Below are 10,117 nucleotides of genomic sequence, written 5' to 3'. Positions count from 1 at the left end.
ATCTTATAGGACGTTTATGAAAGCCTATGAGATGACAGTCAAGGCCGCAAAGAGGGAGTTCTTTGCGGCTAGGATTGCATCTGCTAGCTCACGCCCGGCACAATTATTTAGTACGATTCGGTCATTGACAACTCTGCCACAGGGCAGGCAAAACGAGAGGGTATTGGATATCGGCTGCGAGGCATTTGTGAGCTATTTTGCAGAGAAAGTTTTGGCGCTCTGCCGCAACCTCCCCGCTACAATTGATACAGTGAGCGAACTTGAGGCCCCTTGCACGTCTTTGGAGCCGGGTTTAGTAAGTTTCTGCCCACTCAGCCTGGAAGACGTTGACAGATTGCTTGCGGTGGTACGCCCAACCACATGTGACCTTGATCCGTGCCCCTCTTGGCTCATTAAAATGGGCCACGAGGGGTTTCGAGGTGTCCTGCGGGAGATTATCAACAAGTCCCTCTTGGAGGGACGATTCCCCAGGGCACTCAAGGAAGTGATGGTCCGCCCTCTCCTAAAAAAGTCATCCCTAGACCCGGCCGAATTGGCCAACTATCGGCCGGTGTCCATTTTGCCCTATTTGGGCAAACTGATAGAGAGAGCGGTGGCAACACAGCTGCAGGCATTTCTGGATGACGCTTCCGTCCTCGATCCCCACCAGTCCAGGTTTCGTCCGGGTCATGGGGTGGAGACTGTTCTGGTCGCGCTGACTGATGACCTCCGTAGGCATCTGGATCGAGGCAGTGTGGCGGCACTGTTGCTGTTAGATCTGTCAGCCGCTTTTGATACGGTCGACCATCAGTTGCTGGCCCACCGCCTCGCAGATGTGGGGATTCAGGGGCTTGCCTTTCAATGGCTGGTCTCTTTTCTCCAGGGTCGGGGACAAAGGGTGGCAATAGGGGATCACCGGTCCCAGAGGTGGCCCCTTGAATGTGGCGTACCTCAGGGGGCAGTGCTGTCTCCAATGTTTTTTAACATCTACATGCGCCCCCTTGCCCAGATTGCCCGGAGTTGTGGGCTGGGGTGTCATCAATATGCGGATGACACCCAGCTATACCTGATGTTGGGTGGCCAGTCGGATTCCACTCCCGATGACCTTCATCGGGCGTTACAGGCCGTGGCTGGGTGGCTCAGACTGAGTCGGCTGAAATTAAACCCGGCAAAGACGGAGGTCCTTGGGCTGAGTCGGATCGGTTCGGGGTTGGGGCTCCCTCTCCCGACCTTCGGCGGGGTGCCGTCATCGGAGGTTAGGAGCTTGGGGGTGCTCCTGGACTCCTCATTAACAATGGAGGCCCAGGTAGCAGCCACTGCCAAGTCAGCATTTTACCATCTTGGCTGGCGCGGCAGTTGGTTCCCTTCCTCGACCGGAATGACTTGGCCACAGTGATCCATGCGACGGTCACCTCAAGGCTAGACTACTGTAATGCTCTCTACATGGGGCTGCCTTTGTCACAAATTCGGAAGCTGCAACTAGTGCAGCCAGGCTGTTGATGGATCTTCCTAGATGAGAGCACATCCGGCCTGTGCTGAAAGCGCTGCACTGGTTGACAATAGCGTACCGGGTTCACTTCAAAGTGCTGGTCATTACCTTTAAAGCCCTATATGGTCAGGGACCAGTCTACCTAAGGGACCGCCTTGCCCCACATGTTCCCCCAAGGGCCCTTCGGTCGGGGAGTTGACATCTATTGGATGTCCCAGGCCCCCGGTCCATCAGACTTACCATGACCAAGAATAGGGCGTTTTCGGTGGCGGCTCCTATCTGGTGGAATGAGCTCCCAGAGGAGATCAGGGCTCTGCGGGACCTAGCACAGTTCTGCAGAGCCTGCAAGACGGAGCTCTTCCGCCAGGCTTTTGAATAGGAGCCGCCACCACCAGTGTACCACCAATGCACTAGTCTATCATCAACGCCCCATTTATGGACATCAGGACATCAGGATATCAGGATATGGGCATGTACCATCAATGCCCCATAATTACTGCATCGGGGTGAGAACGGGGCGTTTAGGGGACGGCCATCTTGTCTTTAGGAACGGTAATCTTGGAATTGGTTGATAAGAGCACCAAATGTGTTTTAATTATGACATAATTTTAATATTTTGTATTGTATTAGTGTTTTGTTTTGGTGATACGACTGTTAGTCACCCTGAGCCTCCGGGGAGGGCGGGACAGAAATGTAAATAATAAATAAATAAATAAATAAATAAATATAAGACAGAACTTAATGCTTCTACATTTCTACATATAGCATCATGAAATTATTACTTACAATTTAGTGACATTCCGACACCATACAGCACCATCGGGATACCGTGAGTTTGACAATTTTCAAATTTATCCGCTTTCCCCTATAAATACAACCATTTATGATAGATCTGCTTAGCCGGGAGTATATCATTTGTTACCATATAGTCTAGCACAGGGTTTCTCTCGCCAAGCTGCAATAGTGGGTTGAGAGGGGGATTTCCATGCCGCAGCAATTGTCAACCTGGCTGCGGCAAGTAACGTTGCGATGAGGTCTTTGCTGCCTCCTGTCATCGCATCATCCCACAGATTTAGCAACACCACCTCCGGGGTACATGGTAATGCTTGCCTAGTTATCTCATTTATCTGTGACATCACGGCTCTCCAAAAATTTTGAGTTCCTTGACAGCCCCACCAGCAATGGAGGTAAGTCCCTATCTGTCCGCACTGTTTCCAACAAGTGTTGCTTATTGAAGGTTTAATTTTGTGCAACTGTAGTGGAATTAGGTACCAACGAGATGTTATTTTGAAGAACTGAAGACGAATGTTGTACACGGAGGATTTTTATTTTATTTATGATTCCCCTTGGGGTGTGTGTGGGGTGCCTGCATGGGGTGCCCCCCGACTTATTTAAAGGCCCCCTGAATTTAAAAAAATCCTGACCTGCAGTAAGTACAGCTGAGATTAGATTGAAGCCATTGATAAGACCCAAGCAGTTAAAGTGGCAATTCAAAGCAAGACCAGAATTGCAAAAAAACAACAACAAAGCGACCCTGAGTCATGCTTCTGAGACAACAGAAGATTTTTTTTTCCATCCGAGAAACTGAAATGCACAATTCTTGCCTTATGATCAATGTTCCCTCTAAACTGTGGAATCTTGTAAGCAAAAATTCTACTTTGTGAGCTACTGGCATTAAGGTTTTGAGTGAGCGATTTGGCTCCTGCGTGAATTAGTTTGCTCTGGAGCCCCCTCCTTCCTGAGCTAAGACAAAAATCTGTGAGCTGGAGGCTAAAAAACTGAGAGCTAGCTCACACTAACTCAGCTAAGAGGGAACACTACCCCCCCAGTCCCCTCCAGCACCTTCCCTGCTGTGTTCCTCTCTCACCAGCCAGCCACTCCCACCTCCTTACCTCGCCTGGTCTTCAGGTAGAAGGAGACTCCCGCGGCCCCAAAGACCACCCCCAGCACGGCCCCCAAAGCCCCCGTCCACACTTTGCTCTGGGCAGAGTTCGATGACCGCGGCTCTGTGGAAAGAGAAGGAACCTTGTGTGAAAGGACGGCTCCGGGTCAGGTTGGGCCTCTTCGATTCTAGATTTCCCAAGGGGGATTTTGGTCCACGAACTACACAAAGGCACGGCCCACCCCTGAATCACATCTCACAGGTTGCAGAGCCCAGCCTTGGCTGTGAGGTCCCCGTGCTTGTTTGTTTCTTAGATGTTTTAGTTGCTGCCCACCCAAAGGGCCTGTCGGTGACTTACATTCAGAGGTCATTTCGGAGGGGATTGCGGGGGATCGCAGTTCCCCCGGGTGAGGTACGGGGGGGCACATGACAAAGCCCTGCCCCCTGCTTCCTGCCGCCCCGCTTCCGGCCCTCATTCAGCCAGGAGGAGGCAGGAGAAGAGGGAGGGTAAGTTGCTTCCTCCCTGCCTCTCCCCACCCCTGCCTGCCTGGGTCCAGGGAGGGCCTTGGCGGGGTTTCCTTGCACTCCCGCCGGCCTTGCAGGTCCACCGCCGGGCCCCTCATGGGGCTCGGCAGTGGAGCTGCAAGGCTGGCGCCGGTGGCCGGGACCGTTGGCAGCGGGGTGTGTGGCCTTATGACACACTTCTGGTGATGTCAGGGGGTGTGGCCTTATGACACACTTCCGGTGATGTCGGGGTGGTGGTGGCATATGCTAATGAGTTATGCTAATGAGTTCCCCTAGCTCTTTTTCTACAAAACGACCCCTGCAAGTTACATTAAAGCCACATAAATAAGGTAAAAGCAACATAAAGACATGTAACAAATACAAAATATTAACATTAAAATGCCGAGGTATTAAAATACGTGGCTAGCAACATGCCACTAACACAAACAGCCAAAACATGTGGATTACCCTCCAGACCCATTGGGCCTTCCGTGCCCTGTGGAAACGAAAGAAGTCCGGCAGGGCACAGGGGTCATCCGAGAGCACATTCCACAGGGCAGGGGCCACAACTGAGAAGACCCTACCCCTGGTGGCAGCTAACGGAGCCCTCCTGGGGCCAGGCACTTGCAAGAGGCCCCTTGCCAGCTTGGTGTAGTTGTTAGGAGCATGGACTCTAATTTGGGAGAACCAGGTTTGGTTCTCCACATGCAGCTCCTCCACATGCAGCTGCTAGGGTGACCTTGGGTCAGTCACAAGTTCTTTCAGAGCTGTTCTCTCAAGAGCAGTTCTCTCGGAGCTCTCTCAGCCCCACCTACGGCAGTGTTCTCTCTGAGATGAGTAAGTGTGAGCCAGCTCACAGTTTTTTTAGCCTCCGGCTCACACATTTTTTCCCTCAGCTCAGGAGGGACGTGGCTCCAGAGCAAACTAGCTGATGCGGGAGCCAAATGGCTCGCTCACAACTTTAATGCCGGTAGCTCACAAAGTAGAATTTTTGCTCACGAGACTCCACAGCTTAGAAGGGAGAATTGCTCACAGGGTGTCTGTTGTGGGGAGGGGAAGGGATTGTGATTAACTCTGAGACTCCTTCGGGTAGTGAAAGGCAGGGTAACAACAACAACAACATTTCTTCTTCTCCTTCTCCTCCTTCTTCTATGGATGATGACCAAAGGGAGTGGGGAAGGCTGTAACAGGAGAGGCGGTACCACAGGTCTGAGGGTACCATTCAGATCCTGCACCACCACCCAGGGAGTGGGGGGGGTCCTTCCCCAAAGACTTGGTCCTGTGGGCCATTCCCAGGCCATCTGCTGTGTTTCCAACTAGGGTTGCCAACTCTCCGTTGGGGAATTCCTGGAAATTCGGGGGAGATGCCTGGGGGGAGGGTGGAGATTGGAAAGGGGAGAAACCTCAGCAGGGTATAACGCCATATAGACTCCTCCCTCCAAGACAGCCGTTTTATCCAGGGGAAATTATCTCCCTAGTCTGGAAATTGTTTTGTAATTCTGGGAGAACTCCATGCCCCACCTGGAGGTTGGCAACCCAACTTTCTACTACCAAAGTGAAGCACTGGGACTGGGAGGTCTGGGAGATACCCTGATGTAGCTCCAAGAGAGGATACTTAATTCAGGGGGGGGAAAGCCAGGGAGACACAAGACTTCCTCCTGAAACAGGAGACAAATCCTTTTGCAGACAGGTAAAGGTAAAGGTCCCCTTGCTCGAAAGCCAGTCGAATCCGACTCTAGGGTTGCGGTGCTCATCTCCGTTTCAAAGCCGAAGAGCCAGCGCTGTCCGAAGACATTTCCGTGGTCAAGTGGCCAGCATGACTAAATACCAAGGCGCACGGAACGCTGTTCCCTTCCCACCGAAGCGGTACCTATTTATCTACTTGCAATTTCTTGCTTTCGAACTGCTAGGTTGACAGGATGCAGACAGTTAGGAGGTCCTTGAACCAGCCCCACACGTCCTGTGGATACAGAAGGGGTCTCTGGGACCCCCCCGAGTGCTTCCAACTCCAGGGGGCTCTATGGGGCTTTCAGGGGCCCCATTCTGCAGAACAGCCACTTCCCGAAACCAGGCACCTACTTTCCTGACCACGATGAACCTCCCAGAAAAGGAGAGGAGAACCCACTGGAGGGACTTTACAGTTATGCCTGCAGGGACCACAAACTCTCTTCAGTGTAATGTGCAAATGTACAAATCCGGGTCAGGGATGCCTGGCAAACAAGCAAGTGCGTGCCATGGGGACTGAGGGACACCTCGGAATTCTACCTTCACCCTTCTCTCCCCCTCCTCCTTCAGTTCCATCTCCCTTGCCAAACACATAAGAATCTCTTTGCACGATCAGCGCTCGATCTGAGACCACACCAGCCAGCCAGAATCCTCCCTGGGAAGCCTCTGCTGGGCCGACTCAAACTTTGAGCTCAACAGAGTTGATGGAGGACCTTGGAACTCCCACCCACTGTGCAGGATTGTGGGTCCCTGGGAAACGGGGAAGCCCCCCAGTCTCTCACCCCATGACACGGTGATGGGTTCCTTCCGGCTGCTGTGCTCCACCTGGCAGGCGTAGAGGTCTCCCCGCTGGGGCACCGTCTCCAGCATCGCCTGGTTCTGGAAGGTCCAGTCTCCGTTGTGGACCTCATCCATGTACCCTACCCCTTCCGTCTGCTCCTGCCCGTTCTTCAGCCACTTGAAACGAACCCCCGAGGGGTAATATCCTGTCGCGGTGCAGAGCAGGAGGCTGTGGTGGGCCAGGGGCCCTGCCTTGGTGTGGGAGATCTTCACCGTGGGCTGATCTGAAGGAGGGAGAAAAAAAGGGGGGGAACTTCAGAGAAAACAGAAGAACCAGACAAGCACCCACAGGTCAAGAAGAGGGAGAGGTGATCATGTCTGTAGCCACTATATTTCTAAAGACACAATCCCCCGGGTTCTCTCACCCACCAGGACAACCTATGATCCACTGATCCACCTTCAAGGCCCTGCATAAAACCTGTAGACACAAACACACAAAGGCATCTCTCTCCCCCTCCTTCTTCCCAAACGCTAAGATGACGGTATTTTAGAATGCCGGAAATAATAGCAGAGTCTCTGTTTCTTTATATACAGAGTAATTACATTGGATACTGGATACAAGTATACAGTCCTTCTGTGGCAAATTCACTGTCCAGAGCGACAAAGTGCTACGCAGACAGATGATCCCAAAACAGAGATGTGCAGCACTGAACAAGCTGCAATATATATGTACACCAACTGTAATGTATTCAGAAGCTGCCATGAATACGTTAAGATGTAATGTGAAACATCTCATCGGGAAGCTATGTTAAGCTTCGTCTTGAACAAGGATTGTAGTCCAAGACAAATGCGTCCAATCACCTTAAAGCAGACTGTAAGTGGGAACACAGGTGATTGGTCCTTATACGCTCAACCGTATTGGTTGATATCTGTATAGTAGGTGTGGCTACATTCGCCGGGAATTGTTTAAATACCGGACAGCTACTATGGACAAGCTGTTCGGGCTATCAGATGTTGTACCGTGTTGGAGAAGTGTCCGCGTTGCTGAATAAACTTGAGTTTTTGCTGAAATCACTCTCCGACTATTTGTTAAGCGCTGGACTTAACACCAACCAATCAGATCACAGGAATTAACAGTAGCTGAGTCATGGAGACTGTTCCAGAATCTGATGCAATCTTTTAGTCACCCGACACCTGACTGTCAGACTAGATCAGTATGATCTGACACTGCTGCTTATGACTCACTGACATCTTGCCGGTAATATATCCAAATACTGTCATTTATTTATTTTATTTATTTAACTTTCAGTTTATAGACCGCTCACCCCCTAAGGGCTCTGAGCGGTTTACATTGTACAATTAAGAGTTGCTTTGCTGGATCAGACCCGCATCCATCCAGGCCGGCATTCTCTCTCTGATAACAGTGGGCCTGAAGACTCTCAGAACTGAACTGTGGGGGTCAATGTGAACTCTCTCGAGGGCCCTGTTGATAGGGGGGGAACTTGCAGTTACTGCTGCTGCTGCTGTAGGCACTTCTGGAAATGCCTTCGGCCACTCAAGGGGACCCCTGAATTCTCCTTCGGCTCCTGTTTGAAGGTCACCTCTACAGGGCTTTGTTCTCGTTTGGCCTCTGGGAAGCCCACAAGGAGGGATTCTCCTCCCCCTTGCTTCTCCCCAGCATTTGGTGCTCAGAAGAGACCGCCTATGGACATGGAGGTCCCAGTTCACTACCATGGCTCAGAGCTGCCGACAGATCTCCTCTTCAGTATCCTACGGTCATTAGATCACTGGAGTAAACAGACCCAAGTTCAAATCCATGAAATATTGAAGGACCAGTCTTCCTCTCCCAGGACTCCAACTACAGTTTGGTGTAGTGGTGAAGTGTGCGGACTCTAATCTGGGAGAACCGGGTTTGATTCCCTACTCCTCCACTTGCACCTGCTGGTGTGACCTTGGGTCAGTCACAAGCTCTGGCACAGCTGTCCTTGAAAAAGAGCAGTTTGTGTCAGAGTTCTCTCAGCCCCACCCACCTCACAGGGTGTCTGTTGTGGGGAGGGGAAGGGAAAGGCGTTTGTAAGCCGCTCTGAGACTCCAAGTGAAGGGCGGGGTATAAATCCAATCTCCTCCTCCTCCTCCTCCTCCTCCTCCTCTTCTTCTTCTAACATACATACATACATACATACATACATACATACATACATACATACATACAGGGGTCGTTTCCTGCAGGAGCGCAGCTCCGGCAGTAAAGAGCCCAGGGGGGTGGGCACACGCAACAAGCCCCGCCCCCTACTCCCAGCAGCCCTCAGTCAGATCAAGAAGCAGCCAGGTAAGTTGCAGAGCCCCACCCCCCGGCCCCCCAGTCCAAAACAATCCAGTGGCACCTTTAGGACCAAGTTTTATTCAGGTACAAGCTCTCCCTCCTCTGCCAGGACAGATCTGCGCGTCGTCCCCCCCCAAAGCTAGCAATCCAAAACAGTCCAGTGGAGCCTGAACGGTGGGTGTTGCCTTCTGACACACTTCTGGTGATGTCAGGGGGCGTGGCACATGCAAATGAGTTATGCTAATGAGTTATGCTAATGAGCTCCTGCACCTCTTTTTCTACGAGATGACCCCTGCATGCATACATACATATAAAAATAAAACATTCAGATTGGATCACAATGTATCTTCCACCAAAGGGGGGTGGGGTGGGAGGCTGAGAGAAGAGGGCCTTGCTGAATGGCCCCGGGGGTACCGCAGTGCTTGTAGCCCCCCCAGGTCCTCCCCCCACCCAGACACCTGCCCTGCCTTCCCCAAAGACTTGTTCAGGTGGAGAAAGCTCTTCTCTGAGACCTCCCCCCCAAATTATATATAATTTTAATGTTCAATATACCAGTGAACAAAACACAAAAAGTATCACCTACATCCTATAACGTATCTTCTCCAATTCAGTTAAAAATATATATTCGGGAGCCCTGCTGGATCAGGCCACTGAGGGTCCATGTAGTCCAGCATCCCATCTCACAGAGTGGTCAGCCAGTAGCTCCTGACCACTCCTGACCAGCCAGTTTGGTGTAGTGGTTATGTGCGCGGACTCTGATCTGGGAGAACCGGGTCTGATTCCCCACTCCTCCACTTGCTCCTGGCTGGATGACCTTGGGCAAGCCGTAGTTCTGATAAGGGCTGTTCTTGAAAAAGAGCAGTTTCTGTCAAGAGCTCTCTCAGCCCCACCGACCTCACAGGGTGTCTGTTGTGGGGAGGGGGAGGGAAAAGAGTTTGTAAACCACTCTGAGACTCCTTTGGGTAGTGAAGGGCGGGGTATAAATCCAATCTCTTCTTCTTCTTCTTCCTCACAGGGTGTCTGTTGTGGGGAGGGGAAGGGAAAGGAGTTTGTAAGCCGCTCTGAGACTCCTTTGGTTAGTGAAGGGAGGGGTATAAATCCAATCTCTTCTTCTTCTTCTGATGGCCAACCACTGGGCATAGAGGCGGAGGCCTTCTCCTGATGTTGCCTCCTGGCTCTGGAATGCAGAGGACGACGGCCCCTGAATGTGGAGGTTTCTCTCAGTCACCATTGCTAGTAGCCATTGATAGACTTATCCTCCATGAATCTATCTAATCCCCCCCCCCCTTAAAGCTGTTTATTCCTGTGGCCATCTGTGAAGGGCAGCCCTTAAAACAGAACTCAAGAGGCGAAGAGTTAAACGTCCACACGAATGGAGAGCTTTGAGTGACAGGCTGCTCCGAGCATTCTGATTGGGCCGCTCCAGCCACCAGGG

The 10,117-nt window shown here is 51.7% G+C and overlaps 1 protein-coding gene across 1 annotated transcript in view; it reads right to left on the bottom strand.

The window, feature by feature from the left end:
- Positions 1-2,258: 2,258 nt before the first annotated feature.
- The window catches only part of LOC107107490 (H-2 class II histocompatibility antigen, E-S beta chain-like), an 11,831-nt gene continuing 3,972 nt past the window's right edge, over positions 2,259-10,117 (bottom strand). The window contains exons 3-5 of the mRNA XM_015407797.1: positions 6,362-6,643; positions 3,361-3,474; positions 2,259-2,333 (exon numbers count right to left, since the gene is read on the bottom strand). Of these exons, the coding sequence (XP_015263283.1) occupies positions 2,320-2,333; positions 3,361-3,474; positions 6,362-6,643 (410 nt within the window). The 3' untranslated portion in view covers positions 2,259-2,319. The remainder of the gene's footprint in view (positions 2,334-3,360; positions 3,475-6,361; positions 6,644-10,117) is intronic.

The sequence above is a fragment of the Gekko japonicus genome, unplaced genomic scaffold (assembly GCF_001447785.1).
Source record: "Gekko japonicus isolate JY-2015 unplaced genomic scaffold, Gekko_japonicus_V1.1 scaffold2857, whole genome shotgun sequence".
Lineage (NCBI taxonomy): Eukaryota > Metazoa > Chordata > Lepidosauria > Squamata > Gekkonidae > Gekko > Gekko japonicus.
This window is presented reverse-complemented; position numbering and strand designations above follow the sequence as displayed.